The sequence below is a fragment of the Lathyrus oleraceus genome, chromosome 1 (genome assembly GCF_024323335.1).
Source record: "Lathyrus oleraceus cultivar Zhongwan6 chromosome 1, CAAS_Psat_ZW6_1.0, whole genome shotgun sequence".
Lineage (NCBI taxonomy): Eukaryota > Viridiplantae > Streptophyta > Magnoliopsida > Fabales > Fabaceae > Lathyrus > Lathyrus oleraceus.
In genome coordinates, this window is record NC_066579.1 from 77,485,272 (window position 1) to 77,501,444 (window position 16,173).

The window sequence follows — 16,173 nt, forward strand, 5'->3', positions numbered from 1 at the left end:
GAAAGTTCGTATGGCCGTGTCTATTTGAGTGACCTGAGTTTTGTGAAAGTGTGATAGTAACTTCTAAGATAATAAGGCAACTCACACACACATAAAATATTCTTAAGGCCTCTTTTTATTTGATAAAATTAACTACAAATCTTTTTAAGGCCTAGCTAACTGATTAAGTGAGTGTCTAAGTAATTGAAACATTTTTCTCCACTAAATAATTAATTAGACCTAATTACCTAATTGATTATTTTGCCTTAGTTGAGTCTAAATTCGATTAGAACAATCTTTTAATGATTGGTAAAGAATAAATATCACAACCTTCCATTGTGGCTTGAACAATCGATTATTATGGGTCAATAACTGATTAGGCTAATCATTATTTAGTTAATTCATCCTATGAATTGTTAGTTTTTTAGTCTCATTTTTTCCTATATAAAGGAGACATTTCCTCGATCGTAAACACACAAGAATACAAAGTTTTTCTATTTTTAACATTTTATCACTCTCTTCCTCTCTCTCGTTAAGACATTTTATTGGTAAATTCTAAATATCACAATCATCCATTTGTGGCTTGAACAATAAATTATTATGGGTCAATAATCGATTACGTTAATCGATTATTTAGTTAATTCAGCCTATAGATTATTTAGTCTGACTTTTTCCTATATAAAAGAGGCATTTTCTCATTTGAAAACACATGATAATTCAGATTTATTTATTTTACATTTTATCACTCTCTTCCTCTCTCTTTAATACTTTTCTTTCACAAAGTTGTCATAGTGTCTTGTAAGCGAAAATTATTTATGTCTTTGTCTTAGTGTCTTATGAGTGAAAACTACTTATAAGGACGAGATCACTTGTAAAAGCTCAAGTTATTAGTCAAATTTCTCAAGAAGATCTCTTAAGATAGGAGTTGACCAACGTTCAACTAAACTTATATAAATTTTGATGTGAACTCTCTTACTATATCTCTTTAATTTATGTCATTTACTTTATCGATTTATTTCTTTCCACTACCTTTCTCTCTATTTTTTCAACACCAATACAATTAGAATTTTTTAAATTTTAAGTAAAAAAACTTTTAAATTAATCATAAATTTTAAATATTAGATTCACCCTCCCTCCTAAAAGAAAATAATTTACCACCATGATGCCTTGTAGACCATGTATGCAATAATTTGTTCAATCAATCAACAATATTTCAATAATTCAATTACTCCTTAATCTAGTGCATCTTTTAATTATTGATGTATCTAAACATTACTAAATCTGACATTACTTTAGTTATTCAACAATTAAACCAGTTTTTACATTCACCAACAATAATTCACTACAAAGCATTCTCATGACCCAATATTCTCCATTTCCATTTCGTTAATAGCGCCAAATTCAATTCTTCAATGCATTTTCTTCCCAGCCCTCTGTCATCCTTGTTTTTATACACATTCTCCCAATTCACCCGAGGAATCTTTTACTTCAAATATGTTCCACCCCAAAGAAACCCTTGCCTTATCTTGTCTATTTGTCTCCAAACTGCCATCAGCGCTTTGTAAAACGAAAGAAAAAATAATGGAATGCTGCTCAAAGTTGAATTGATGAGAGTAATTCGTCCTGCATAAGTTAACAACCTACCATTCCAGTTAGCCAGTTTCGATTTGAATTTATCAATAATTGGATTTCATGTCTTTATCCTTTTTGGACTGACTCCAATTGGAATCCCCAGAGATTTGAAGTTAGCACTCTCCATCTAGCACGCCAAAAAGTTTGAGGTTGTTGTCAAGAAATGATGGCTCACATTGATACCAATGAATCTACTCTTGTGAAAATTAACACTCAAACTTGTGATGAGATCGAAACCCCTCATAACCGTTTTGATACACCATAAATTCTTCCATCTTCTACTTCCTATAAAGATAATGTTGTCCGCGAATTGAATGATTTCCACTGTTAGACCTTCCTCCACTCTAAATCCATCAAACTCACCCCTAACTGCTGCCTTTGATATCAGACCAGTGAGACCTTCAACAACTAAAATAAAAAGAAAAGGAGATAAAGGATATCCCTGCCTCAACCATCTACCAACCTTGAAATCCTTCGTAGGGTTACCGTTAATCAAAATAGACATAAAGCTCTTGAAAATACAAGCTTTCATCCACCTCATCCATTTGTTCTAAAGCTCATTCTAATCATCATGGAGCGTAAAAAATTCAAGTTAACACAATCGCATGCCTTCTCAAAGTCTACTTTAAACATGACAGATTCTTTTTTGTTTATAGTGTCCAAATCCACGATTTCTTTAGCAATCAATACCCCATCTAAGAGTTGTCTTCCCAGAACAAACATTGACTGACAATGAGAGATTAGACCACCTAAAACACGTTTCAACCTAGCAGCAAGTAACTTTGTTATGATCTTATACAAACACCCCACAAGACAAATAGGTCTATAATCTTCAAGATTAGAGGGTTGAGTTACTTTAGGAATAAGAGTGAGAAAAGAAGAAGTCACCGCTTTAGTCAAAAAAGCATTTGAATGAAAGTCTTTCACAAACTTGAGAATGTCGTTCTTCAAAATATCCTAACAACCTTTAATGAAAAAGAAATTATACTCGTATAGACCCAAGCTCTTCGAACCATCGCAGCTCCAAACTGCCTATTTGATTTCCCCATCTAAGAAAGCTCTGATTTCCACCAACTCCTTCACTTCTTCCTCTCCACAATCTAGTAACTTATTGTCAATTACATTGATACCGACCACTCTTTCTTCTACTTTCAAGTCGTGCCACCCAAAAACATCTTTACTCCACTCCCTCAGAATACCCTTAAGAATTTTGAACTTCTCTTTAATAATATAATCACTCCTACATATATTACACTATAATTTTTTTTAATTTCAGAAAGAATATAAAACAAATTGGTCCATTATCTTGTATTGTGATAGTTAAAGTGGAATGTTTATAATTTTTAATCTGATGGTATTCTATGAAAGGATTAAAGAACTAAGATATTTATTGTCATTTTGTGAAGAAAGTTCATAGATGAATACTTATGTTATCATTAATATCAATACAAAAATATTATGAATAACAATTTAGGTAGAAGTGTGGATTTTAACAAAATATTATGATGAGAGTTGATTTATATAATTGACTTTAATTGGTGGGATAAAGTTTGAATGTCGTTGATGTATCAACACAAAGAATATTGGGTACTCTTTCTAAATTTTACTCTTTTGTTTTCAAACTTCACATGATTGATATATATCTTGTTCCAATTTGTGAGATGTTATTGAATACATAAAGAACACGACACAAACTAACCTTATTTTTTGACTCAGTTGATTTAAAAAAATGTATTTTTTTACTATCAATATCCAGTTCATTGAACCGATTAATTTGATTTGGGGTCAGTTCTGATATCAAATAGTGTTAATTATCACTGAACCAACTAATGATTATTCACTACATAAATATTATTAATCCGATTCGGAGATCAGTTATGATATAAAGTAATTCCAGTCCGCTTTCAATCAATTATGGGAGATCGAATTGTGATTCTCGCTACCAAATTCAGCATAATCACCACTAAACTTCCATCTTTTTCAAGATATAATTGTTAGCTATATAAATGTTTCATATCCTTGTTAAAATGGACAAAAACTTAAGAGACACTTTAGCCGATTTGATTTAATTATCGGTCTTCTAATCTGTCAAGACTTTAATAATTATTTGTTCTAATCACGTAGAATTGATGTTTTTGTTTTAAGCGTGTTGGTGATGCTTTTGAGCAATAATCTCTTTGTTTTAAGCATGTTTTTTCTTGTTAATGTATCTTATTATTGACTTGCACGCAATGTCCAAGATTAGTAATTCTACTATTTTTGTTGGGGTGACCGGTTTAACTTATCCATTCTTAATTTTTTTATTATTTATTTTTCCCCTTAAACTTTAATTAATTTAAAAGTAACATATAATTAAGTTTATCTTTAATTTTATTGTCTAAAACAATAGTGATTTAGAGGAGTACTAAAATGTTTATTTCCTTTCAACACAAATTTTTATTTTTTTAAAAACTTTTTTTAATCTAGACAATATTTAAACCTCACCAATAAAACTATCATTTCTAAAACCTATTTTTATTCAAAAAAACATATATCCAAAAGCCATTATGTTATCATACATGAGATTTTTTATTTTAAAAAAAAAAAAACTCACTTAACAAACCATAAATGTGAAATAGCTAATTGAAATACTTTAGGACAGACACAAATCAAGAGTTATTACTGCCCTATTAAAATGAATAACCTACAAAGAATACAATGTAAGACCTTCTCAAAGTGCATCAATCGAACCTCCATAACATTATCAATTACACAAAAACCTTCTCATTGATGCAAACTTGCAATGTTTCCAATGGTGAATAACAAATGAATCTCTTCAAAATATCTAATTGCCTAACAATGGTTACTGTGATAATAGGCCAATACCTGCTTCTAAATCTTCCAATGTAATGGTAAGAAGCTCTTCTGTATCTATACAGTCATAACTAAGTCTTAGGTCCAAACTTTCTCTTGCATTAATCAACATGGTATCCACCAAACCGCCGTTCGCTTCCTTACGTTGTTTTTCGGTTGTTTCCGTTTCTATCAACGCTGATATAGCTTCTATTCTGCATTCAGAATGCAACTTAAATCCAAATAGTAAACTATTTTCTGCTAAGTTGTTCATCTTGATGTGAAGGATTGTTGCTAGTTCCTCCGAACTGAAATCGATGAAATGAAAAAACTTGGTCACCCTTCGGCAAAAACCTTCGTTGGAAGCTATTACTCGTTTCATCGGTTCGCTGTACCCTGCAAATATTACTACGATTTTTCCACTGTCCATGACTGACATTATCTCCTCCAGGGCTTCCAATCCGTAGTCCTTATCGTCTGCCTTCTGCATTGGTATCAGTCTATAAGCTTCGTCGACAAAAAGAATTCCCCCTTCTGCTTGTTGGATCTGTATAAAACATCATTATTGAATCAAGATTCAAATCGTAGAAAAAGAATTTGAATGTCTGGTGAAAATGCACGAGAAAAAGAAGTTCAAAGCCAATATCATACCTTCCTCCTGGTTTTCGGACCAGTATGACCAACAAACTCGCCAACTAAATCTGTCCGTTGAACTTCTGTCACTTTATCAGTAGGTAGAATTCCCACCATATGAAGTAATCTTCCAAGGATCCGTGCTACCATAGTTTTACCTATTAAATATGAAAACTTACGGAAAGCACACAATTCATAGAGAATGAACGATGTACTACGATATAACTGTATGAAGAAAAAAAATAACACATGCATGGTATTCAAAATATAACCTGTTCCAGGATTTCCAAGAAAGGCCATATGAGGGGGTCGTCTAGTGCCAACATGCAGACCGAGAGCTCTACGCCTCTCATCCAAAAGCATACCTTTCGCCCACTTCCGTAGTTGTATTTTTAGATCATAAAGGCCTACAATATTTGAAAGCTCCTTTTCAAGTTCATCCATCTTAGCTTTGGTTTCACCGCACGCTTCAATAGCTCGCCTCTTTCTCTGTTCTTCAAGATGCTTGTTTAATAGTTCCCTAAGTTTCTCATTTCCAGGGCCTTGCGAAAGATGATTCAAAGGCGTCATTTCCTCCTGCAATTCATAAGCTTTAATTTAAGCATCTACTGTGATTGACCAAAAAGCCATTTAGCAAAAAGAAAAATAGAGATAAAACTTAATACATTGTCCTTTGCACTGCAATCTGCATTATGTTCAAGCAATGTTTTCACAGTTAAGAATTCTTCTGCTCTTAATGAGTGCCAAACTGCAAGGTGTAAGGGTGTCATACCATTCTGCAAGAGAAAGGTCATAACAAACTTTTCAATGAATTATTACGAAGCATAAAAACAATTCTCGTTTGGTTTTTAACTAGATTATTTGGATTTTCTTATTTTAGCTTATCTACCGGCATACAAACTTGAAAGTTTGTTTGGTAAAGCTTATGGAAATAGCTTAAGATATTTACATAGGTTGTTTTCGGCTTATTTCTACAAACTCTCCAAGATAAATTATGAAAACTGTTTGACTTGATCTTATCTTCTAATATAGAAATAGCTTGTACATATGCAGCTATATAATAAACTCTATAGCACCGACACCTCTTAAAAAAGGTGTGTCTATGACAATGTCAGTGTCCGAAACTAACACGAACACTTGTGATTGGGTTTAATTTATTCATATTTTCAAACTATTACCAGTATCGACGTGTCAGTGTCGGTGTCGTGTTACCAGCATCCGTGCTTCATAGATGATAAAACGTTTATACTATAAGCTCTTAATTAAAGGATAAATGAAGTGAGAGAAAAAAATTACATTTGCTCTTGCTTCTACAAAAGCGCCATGCGCAAGAAGTAACTGTGCTGCTTCACTACACCCGTTCTTTGCTGCCATGTGCAATGGAGTTTCTCCATACTGCAGAAGTGATACAAAGAAAAGTTTTGACAAACACAAACAATAACCAGAACTCTAGACCATATATATTAACATTCTAACAATAAATTTCAATAGAAAAATTGATGGAACCAACCATATTCTTGGCCTCTATCTGAACTCTCTCTGATCCTTGCCACTCAAGAAGAAATTTAACTATCTCAGCCCTATTGTTACCGGCAGAAACGTGAAGAGGTGTTTGTGCCATCTGCATTTAAAACAGGTTTGATCTTCAGCATATAATTCGAATTCAAGATAAACCCTAAAGTAAGAAATCACAATGCAGGTACATAACTACACAGATCTGGATCTGTTGCAGTAAAAAATAACACGCAGTTAGACGCATTAATCGATCCCAGCCATCAATTTGAAATCGGTCACCCAAAATCAAGAACTGTGTCACGCAGTTACTACATGGAATCCAAATCCATAACTACATATGCATGCCAAGCAAAAAAAAATGCCGTTCAATCCCATGAGGGGGAAAAACCGAACAAACGATGAGCAAAGAGAAACCATAAGAATATCCCTTTCCATGAAAAAGTCTAATCAAAGGTTCTTCCCCTAGAAGATCTCTTCAACCAAATACATAAAAATCAATTGCCAACAAGATGTACTCTCTCCTAAGAAATCTCTAGTGTGGCTAACCTGTTCGAAACCGAAGGCACCATGCCTGTCTCACATTTTTCTCGATTAATCTATTAAGCATATTGCATTGAAAAAAAAACACAATTCTAACAAAAATACAATTCTAATCCAAGGGGACCAATTCCACCGTCCACTTGTAGGAGGGCCATTTAAAGCCAGAGCAAAGCTTTTGATGGACTTGGCCCAACATAGGAATTGTTAGCACCTAGCAGGATTAGAACCTAAGACTTTCAGAGGAGCACACTTTCAGAACCCAAGCCTTCCCCAACAGGCCAACTCCTCGGGGTTAGCAATAATCAATCTATCTAGCACAGACACGTCAGATTGAACACCAACATGTGTACTTCATCAAATTACTATTATTATTATTATAAGGGTTTCAATGTGTGAGTGTTGTGTATATGTTTCATAGCTAGCAAGTAATGAAATCAACATAACCTGATCTTTCATAATTCATCACATACATGAACAAACTTACCATTAAATTGAAGAAAAAAATAACCAGATTACACACTGTTGATTACGCCACAAGCTATTACCAAGAAGATCTAAATCAAATTCACATTTTTTAACCAATAAAGATCTAGTATCTTAAAAAGTTCAGAAAAATCATATAAAAAAAGGTACAACAACAACAATAATAACAAAAAAAAGGTGAAATTTTGGAGATGCCGAATTGATAGAAAGGAAGGGAAAATGGAAATCTTACAACAGGGTTTGTCCCATTGAGAAGATTAGGATTCTCACGAAGTAACTTCTGAAGTCCAAGAAGATCACCAGAGAGAGCACAAGTATGGATTGTGGGTGGTTTTGCAGGTCTTGTTGACCTTTGATCTTGAGACCTATTCATTCTGAATTCCTCAAAGATGAAGAAGAAAGAGAAAGAAGAGAGAGAAAAATAGAGTGTTGTTGTTTAATATTTAGAGCTAAATATGCGCCGAATTGTTTGATGGCATACAGAAATTTGCGATTCCGTGTATAACGCGTCCTTAAATCGATCCAAAATCAAATCTTTACATCTTTTCACATCACCCCCTCTTTTTAACACCTAACAACTCATCATCTAATATTAAATACTATTCGTTAAACAATTTTTTTTCCATATTTACTTTGAATTTAGCTAAAATGTTTTAAATCGAAGTAATCGATTATAACGCTTTTATAATCGATTATGATAGTGAAATTTGATCGATAATCGATTATGAAACAAAATTATGGTCGTAACAAAATCAATTATGGTGCGAATCTGATTCTAAAATATTTGTTTTCTTTATCAATTTTTTTTTATAAAAGGAAGATATGTGTTCATTTGAATTCACATAAGAAATTTAAATATTATGTTTCTTCTCAGTCTCACTTACTTGTAAGTTAGTATGTTTGTCTTATAATTGTAAATCAAGATATCGATATTCTCTTATAAACTCGAATCTCATTATAAAGGTTGCAAGTTGGATATAGGATAAAAGCATTGTGTAAAAAGGTTGTGGAATGATCTTGTGATAAAAGTTATTTTGTTAGTGAAACTCTAATGAAGGATTTTTGGGGACTAAAGTAAGCCTCGTGGTTTAAGGTTGAACTAATATAATTTTTTGTGTGTTCTTTCATTTTCATTTTCTTTTTATATTTATGTTATTTACTCTTCCGCGCATATTTTGTGTTTGTTCTCTTTTCTAAAAACCAATTAAGTAAAATCGACTTTTTTCTATAAAATTTTAAAATATATATTTTTATCACAATTTATCCATCTCTTGTGTTTGAAGTTATTTGGGTAACAAGTAGTATTAAAGCCTTAGTTCGGTTTTGTGGGGAGAGTAGAATGTATCTTGTGTTGGATCCTATTATTTAATATGGGAACAAACATCTATTGGTTCACAAGGGGACGCAAGAAGGAGAACAAAGAGGTAATGTATTTGGCTCAAAGATAATTGATATATCATATGAAGTTAATAAAGGTAGAATAATGAATGCGTCATGGGGATGAACGAAATGAAGTGACCCAAATCACAAAATTGGATGTTTGGTAACAAGTGACTGAAGAAGTGTAATTTTAAACTAAAAGGTGAAAGTGTGTTGGAATCCATAAGAAAAATGGGATTTGTACCATAGAGGGAAACAACGTTAAAAGATATATGGAACAACATGGTTGCCACTATCTGATATTTAACCCAAAAAAAAGGAGGAATTAAATGTCCGGGTATAAGCCAAACAACTCCAGGTAGAAATGCGGACTTTCCGCTAGGCGTCCTAAAAGGGTGTATATGGGTATCCAAAGGAAATTGTGTTTCGATGTCAAAGAGATAGTATGTCTCTAGGGTGAACGATTTATGATCGAATGTAGATAGTGGATCATGAAAGATATGACTGGTGCCCTAAGGCAGAAGAAGAAATAATTAGGAGTATGCTTGCCAAGGATTCACATCCTCGTGCCTACGTATTCTCATTGTGCAATAAAAAATCAGAGCAATCGTAGTTTGTGGAACCACGAGAATAGAGAGAGAGAGAGAGAGAGAGAGAGAGAGAGAGAGATAAGAGTGATGAAAAATATGACTTGTACCAACATAATGGTATCAATGGAAACCCACAAATGGATGGAACTTGGAATCAAAGAGCAAGGTAGGCGTTTACCAGTACGTGGACTAGCATGGTTGCCGCTCTAGGGTAAAGCCAAAAACAAAGACTGAATTAAGTGTTTGGGTGCCAGCCAAACAACTCTTTATTCACAAGATGGACTGCCGCTATATCGTCCTAAAAGGGTATAGGCGGGGGCCAAGAGAAAGTATTGTTGTGCACAAGGAACAATATATCACTGGATGGGGAACAAACAGTTCGATATCAAAGAAGGATAGTATCTTGGATCCACGAAGAGATAAACTCTAAATTGAAGAGCAAGGCGGTGTTTAAACCCAAAAAGACTGAATTAAATGTTTAGTGACAAGCCAAACAACTCTCGATTCATGAGGTGGATTGCCGCTATATCTTCCTAAAAGGATGTACAAGGAGTCCAAGGAGAAGTATGGTTAATCTCAAAAAGATGGTATTGATTGAATGAATAAAGAATGAATTCAATAAATAGGGTAGCTCACGAAGAATCTGGGTTCTCCTGCCTACGTATCCTTATAGTGCAATAAGGAAATCAGAGCTTTCGTAGTTTAGCCCACTAGGGCTGAAAATAAGAATGATTAAGGAGGCAAGAGGAGTGATAGAATGATTGAATGAAAGAGTGGAATAGACTTGATAGTTACATGATAAGAATCACACTAAAGTCTAAGAATAAAGTGTTGGTGTAAGCCCTAGAGGTCAATACTTTTGGTACTTGTATCGAATTATTGTTTAATAATAAAAGGTTTTTTCTTTATTATGTTTGTTTAATAAAGTCCCTAGAATAGCTAGTCCGTTTAATGTATTAAGTACGACTTAATCATGAGATTTCATTAAACATAAGGACATTATTCTTAAAGTATCCGTAGTCGAGCTTTGTTGTAAAGTGGGATAACATTAAAGCATTAAGACTATTATGTATATAGACTGATGATCACATCTCATGGATCATGGATAAGGAATTATCAAGTCTTAAACATATGTATGAATATTAAGAGTAATATTTATACTAGATTGACCCGCTATGAGAATACTATATAGAATGTTATGCAAAGTGTCATAAGTTATTCTCATGGTGATAGTGGTGTATACTACCCTTCTACCTGAAACCACACCAGAAATTTAAATATTATATTTCTTCTCCTTTCTTGTAAGTTAGTATGTTTGTGTTATAATTGTAAATCAAGATATCGATCTTCTCTTATAAACTCGAATCTCATTATAAAGGTTGCAAGTTGGACATAGGATAAAAGCATTGTGTAAAAAGATTGTGGAATGATCTTGTGATAAAAGTTATTTTGTTAGTGAAACTCTAATGGAGGATTTTTGGGGACTAAAGTAAGCCTCGTGGTTTAAGGTTGAACTAATATAATTTTTTGTGTGTTCTTTCATTTTCATTTTCATTTTATATTTATGTTATTTACTCTTCCGCGCATATTTTGTGTTTGTTCTCTTTTCTAAAAACCAATTAAGTAAAATCGACTTTTTTCTATAAAATTTTAAAATATATATTTTTATCACAATTTATCCATCTCTTGTGTTTGAAGTTACTTGGGTAACAAGTAGTATTAGAGCCTTAGTTCGGTTTTGTGGGGAGAGTAGAATGTATCTTGTGTTGGATCCTATTATTTAATATGGGAACTCGCGCTTGTGGGTGAGATTGTTGGATACAACTGTGAGTGGTTAAATCTCATATCGCTTATGAATGGGTTGAAAATAGGATTTACAAGAGATGTAACTCGATTATCTAATTCCTTAAGATTTTGGATAGATATGGGGTGTTTTTATCTCTTGTGACCCAAGAGCATAAATGGTGGTTATTGCTTCTACTTCCCTAAACTCCCAACTAAGTGGTATCAGAGTCTACGATTTTCCTGGACTCTCAACTAAATGGTATTAAAGTCTAACTCATATTTAAAGACTAATTGTCTCAGGAGGTAGGATGGCCTCAAACAGTTCACTAAATAAACTGTCACGGTGAATGGTATGCTTATTAAAAAGAGAAAATAAAAAATGTTACTGACATATGGGTTGTTATTAAAAATTGTTCATTTATTCTCACACATTAAATTGACGGTGTCGTGGAAAACAAACCTAGAAATGTATGGCCTAAATAGAATAAATAAAAAATGTAGTATAATTTAAAAGTTAAATTTATCATCACTATTTGATCTTACCTGATCAGGAGGGCCTTCCAAGGTCTTGGTGAATGGGCCGGAGAATGAAATGAGAGGGGGGTGTACCTGCAAGGTGCTCCAATGCTTAAGTCAGAAAAGGTACAGAATGAGGTTATCAGAGTGTGAGTTAGAATACCTGCCCCTTTGCCATGAAAGGGGTATTTATATTGAGCCCCCAGCGCTGGGCCAAGGCTCCTAATGGGCTGGATTAGCTAGGCCCAAGGAGGAGCTGCCAGGGGACGCGTAAGAAGCGTTAAGACCTAGACCAAGGTCTGCCCCCTGGTCCAACTGCCCCTATCCCTAAGGAGACAATATAGGGGAGTTGGGTGACGTGGTGAGTGAGATGCCGTTATGGCTCTGCCCGACACAACTTAGGTGTCCGCGACGTGGGTTGACGATGAGTGGATGGAGATCATATGAGGAGGACCCGCTCGTTGTCCGACACGTATTTAAGGGGCCGGGGAGACGTTCGTCGGGCGGACGGTCGTTCACCTGACGTGTCCTCGTGGTCGTTTGGACACGGTCGTTTGGACGTGGGCTTGGCGAGCATTGGGCCGTGCCGTGCCTAGTGTCATGGCCCAGTCCAGAACAGGAGCCCCCCAAGTCGAGTCTCTGAGCCAGAGAGATGACTTATGTTTCAACTAAGGGTTCCCCGAGACGATGGGGAAGCTTCATCGTTAGACAGGTGAGGTCGTAACAGACCTGTTCATGACCGACCCTTTCTCCGGGAATGTCGGGGATGGAGGTGATCGGTTGGTCCGCACCTTCCTTGTGGTAAACGTGGGTATGACGCGGGGAGGTGGCGTCTTGGTGAGTCGAGGAGACGGATAGGTGCTCGGGTCGTTTCAGTTTCTTATCTTTGATAGACGTGTCTCAGAATTAGTGGGGTCGCTTCGTTTCGTGTGCAAAGACGGCGTAGGCAGGCTAGGCAATGATGACCTAGCGTGTTGGTCCACGTGCCAAGCCCTATAAAAAGGGGTTGAGTAACTTCATTTCCACTTTTTTCGCTCACACGTTCACCGGAGTTCTCCACATTCTCCCTCGTTTGCTCGCTCTACCGTCTGGACCGCCGTCTCCGCCCGTCCTCCTATCTGAACCACCGTCTTCTGCTCGGGCACCACCGTACCCCTTTCAACTTAACTATGACAGGTATGATTTTCCACTGTGACCCACTGTTTTTCCTTGTTGTTTTCTGTCAAACGCATGCTATTTTTGTAGAAATGTGGTTAGGTTTAACTTAGGAACAGTGTAGTGGACTGTAGGTGTATATTAGATGGTAGAAAATAGGGTTGGGATCATACTGTACCGGGCATAAATTTCATATGCCGGGCAATACTTGCATAGGCTGTATGAAGTTTATGCCCGGTCTCCATAGAATGCGCGCGTCACCGAGTTGAGCACGGTTAGTGTCCGTCGCCGCTACGCCCTTTCACTTGACCTGCGGTGGAAGGGTGGATTTGATACGACGTCGAATTCACTCTTTCTGTCTGCGTTTCAGGTGCTACCGGGCGCTTACGACCGAGGAGGGAAGATTCTGGGTCCTCCACCGAAGACGCGACAATCGCTCGTCTCCCTGTCGGGGATGGGAGTGTCCGAGATGGTACCGAACACGCCTCCTCTTCCGGGCAGGTCGACTTCTCATGGGTTGCGGACGAGCCCTTGGAGGAGGAATCAGACTTCTGTGACGAGGCCATCATTGCTTACGCTATGGTCGAGACCATAAGCCGGGAGGATCCACCAAACTGGTATTGCTGCGCCCCCAAGGAAGAAGACCGCATTTGCCATCATTTCCCGGGGAAGCAGTTCACCATGTATGAATTTGCTTTCCGTGAGGCGGGGATTAGACTGCCCTTCAACTCCTTCCAGATGTCGGTCTTCAAGTGGCTCCGGCTGGCGCCGTCCCAACTACATCCTAATGCTCTCGCATTTATGCGGGCATTCGAGTTAGTTTGCCAGTTCCTCGGCATTGGTTGCACCCGGGCTCTCTTCTTCCACGTTTTCCATCTCCAGAGGTCCGGTTCCCGTGGTCGCCACAGTTGGGTTTCTTTCAAGCAGCCCGTGCGTCTGTTCAAGACGTACGAGGATTCTGTTCGCCATTTCAAAAACCGGTGGTACGTGGTGATGCCGATTACCCGGGCTGCCCTTCACTCTCTATACTACTATCAGCGGACACCCAATGGGGAGGAGACGCTGATGTCGAAGATACCGCTGAGGTGGCAGCGTGATCATTTCGATCTCTCCACGGCGCATTACCGAGTCAAGTATGCGATGCTCGGCGAGGAGGATAGGCTCGCGTACAAGAAGCTGGTCGATTACGTGCAGAGCTTCAGCTTGGGGTTCTGGGCGAATCGACAGGGCGTGCCCTACCTGGATGAGGCCGGGGAACTAATCACCGAGGCGCGTTATATCAATACGAAGGCTCTGCTCGAGTGTGATACCGAGGAGGAAGCTCTGGCGTTATTGAGTAGGCAGACTTTGTTTAGCTTTTTATTTCTGTTTATGACTTCGCTCGCTAATGTTGGTGTGTAATTTATTTGCAGGTGCCATGCCCAATGCTCGTGATCGGGTGCTGAAGCTAGCGAATCAGGTCGGCGCTCCTGACCGGGTGCCCAAGAAGAAGAAGAAAACTGTGGCCCGTCCCTTGGAGACTGCTGGCGATGCCGGGGCTAGTCCCTCGCAGGCGGCGAGCGTGATTCCTTCCTCTCCTCCTCGATCTAACCCGATCAACATTCCTGATAGCAGTCCGTCGCCAGCGGCTTCTCCCCTCCATAAACGGAAGCGTCCGGCTGGGGCCCTTACCAGGTCGTCTCCAGGAAGTTCGAATGGACCGGGCAGCTATCTTCTACCTCCCTGCTATGTGGAACGGTCGTTCTTCAAGGCCGAGGAGTCGATTGCTGTGCCTGCGCCTGAGGCCAAGGCTATTCTGGACCAGGATGTTGCTGCCCGGAGGAAAGATCTGGCCAGGGATATTGCTGCTGTCATCCGGGTGATGGAGACGGCCATGGTTTTGACCGACACTTCGGTCTCCACCGCCTCGCTGGAGGATGCCCTTTTGCAGGTTCGGACGGAGAAGGAAAGACTATCTAAAGATCTGTCGGACTACAAAGAAGAGCATCAGCTGCAGGAAGGGCTGAGCCAGAAGCTGGAGGAGGTGGAAAAGGAGAGGGACCAGTTGAAGGCTGTTAAGGCGAGCTTGGAAGAGCAGGTGGTCGACCATCAGAAGCTGACCGAGGACAACGCTGGCCTACGGGCTCAGGTTGAGTCTCTCGAGGGAAAGGTCCGTCCTCTGGCAGATGAGACCGAGGAGGAACGCGCCCTTGGTTCGCGCGGTGAGCTGCTAGGGCATATTCGGACTCTCAACCAAGATCTCGTGGCCTGCTTCAAAGAGGGTTTCGACAATGCTGTCGAGCAGCTCGGGCTTCTGAACCCTGAGTTGGTGACAGTAGGGTCGGCCTATAACTGCTGCGTCCGGGACGGTGAGATTATCTGCCCGTTTGAAGCGGAGGAGGAGCTGGGGGGAGAAGAAGAAGAAGAGGATGAAGAGGTGCTCCGAGCGGAGTCTTAGTTTATTTGTTTTTCTTTGATTTTAGTTATCATGGCCTGCGTGCCTTATGTATTTGGCCTTCGGGCGTTGTAATATGGCCTTCGGGCGTACTTGGCTTCGGCCGCTCTTATCGTTTTTAATGTATGAATATTTACGTTATCATTCATTGTGCTCGTTTGTGTTTGATACTTGTTTGTATGAGTTCGTACTCTGCTCGACTTTGTTAATCTCCTCGGTTTAGGGAACCGACGAAGTGTCGGGCTTTGTGCCCGTGGGTATCGAGGCCCGGGTCCGTTGTTCGAACCCTGGTCCCGAGGCTTGGGCCCTCCCATCGCGAGCTGGGTGCCCTGCCAGTCCTGGTACTTCGACGTTGAGTCTTGGTCAAGATCCCAACCGTCGGGGAGGGTTGTGTTTGTCATGTGACCCCGGATCGTTCCCGGGTCTCGTGGTTCCTCCCTGGGGTTTTGGGGACGAAGAGCGTGGTCGTACCTGCCACGTCTCCCCGTGGTGTATTTAGCTGTAATATTGTCTAAGTTTTTCTGCGTTCCATGGTCGAGCGAGTTGTTCTCCTTGTAGGTTTTCCAGGTAATAGGCCCCGTTGCTCGTTTTGTCGCGGACGCGGTAAGGGCCTTCCCAGTTGGCCGCCAGTTTGCCCTCTCTCGGGTTTTTCTGGTTTCTTCTGAGGACCAGGGTGCCGACCTGGAACTCTCTTTTTAT

The 16,173-nt window shown here is 38.8% G+C and overlaps 2 protein-coding genes across 3 annotated transcripts; one reads left to right on the forward strand and one right to left on the reverse strand.

The window, feature by feature from the left end:
* Window positions 1-4,204: 4,204 nt before the first annotated feature.
* LOC127116613 (protein CfxQ homolog) lies at window positions 4,205-8,209 on the reverse strand. Of its 2 annotated transcripts, XM_051047389.1 has the most exons (7): window positions 7,847-8,201; window positions 6,587-6,697; window positions 6,373-6,471; window positions 5,742-5,852; window positions 5,349-5,652; window positions 5,095-5,234; window positions 4,205-4,990 (listed from the first exon to the last, which is right to left on the reverse strand). In XM_051047389.1, exons 1-7 carry the CDS (start codon window positions 7,985-7,987, stop codon window positions 4,454-4,456), a joined length of 1,443 nt encoding a protein of 480 aa, XP_050903346.1. In that variant the 5' UTR covers window positions 7,988-8,201; the 3' UTR covers window positions 4,205-4,453. The 2 variants fall into 2 exon arrangements, with proteins under 2 accessions (XP_050903346.1, XP_050903347.1); XM_051047390.1 differs by lacking the exon at window positions 5,742-5,852 and having other exon boundaries at window positions 7,847-8,209.
* Window positions 8,210-13,054: 4,845 nt separating this feature from the next.
* On the forward strand, window positions 13,055-15,549 carry LOC127092341 (uncharacterized). The gene is made up of 4 exons (XM_051031196.1): window positions 13,055-13,061; window positions 13,411-14,376; window positions 14,453-15,388; window positions 15,503-15,549. Exons 1-4 carry the CDS (start codon window positions 13,055-13,057, stop codon window positions 15,547-15,549), a joined length of 1,956 nt encoding a protein of 651 aa, XP_050887153.1.
* The last annotated feature ends 624 nt before the right edge of the window (window positions 15,550-16,173 follow it).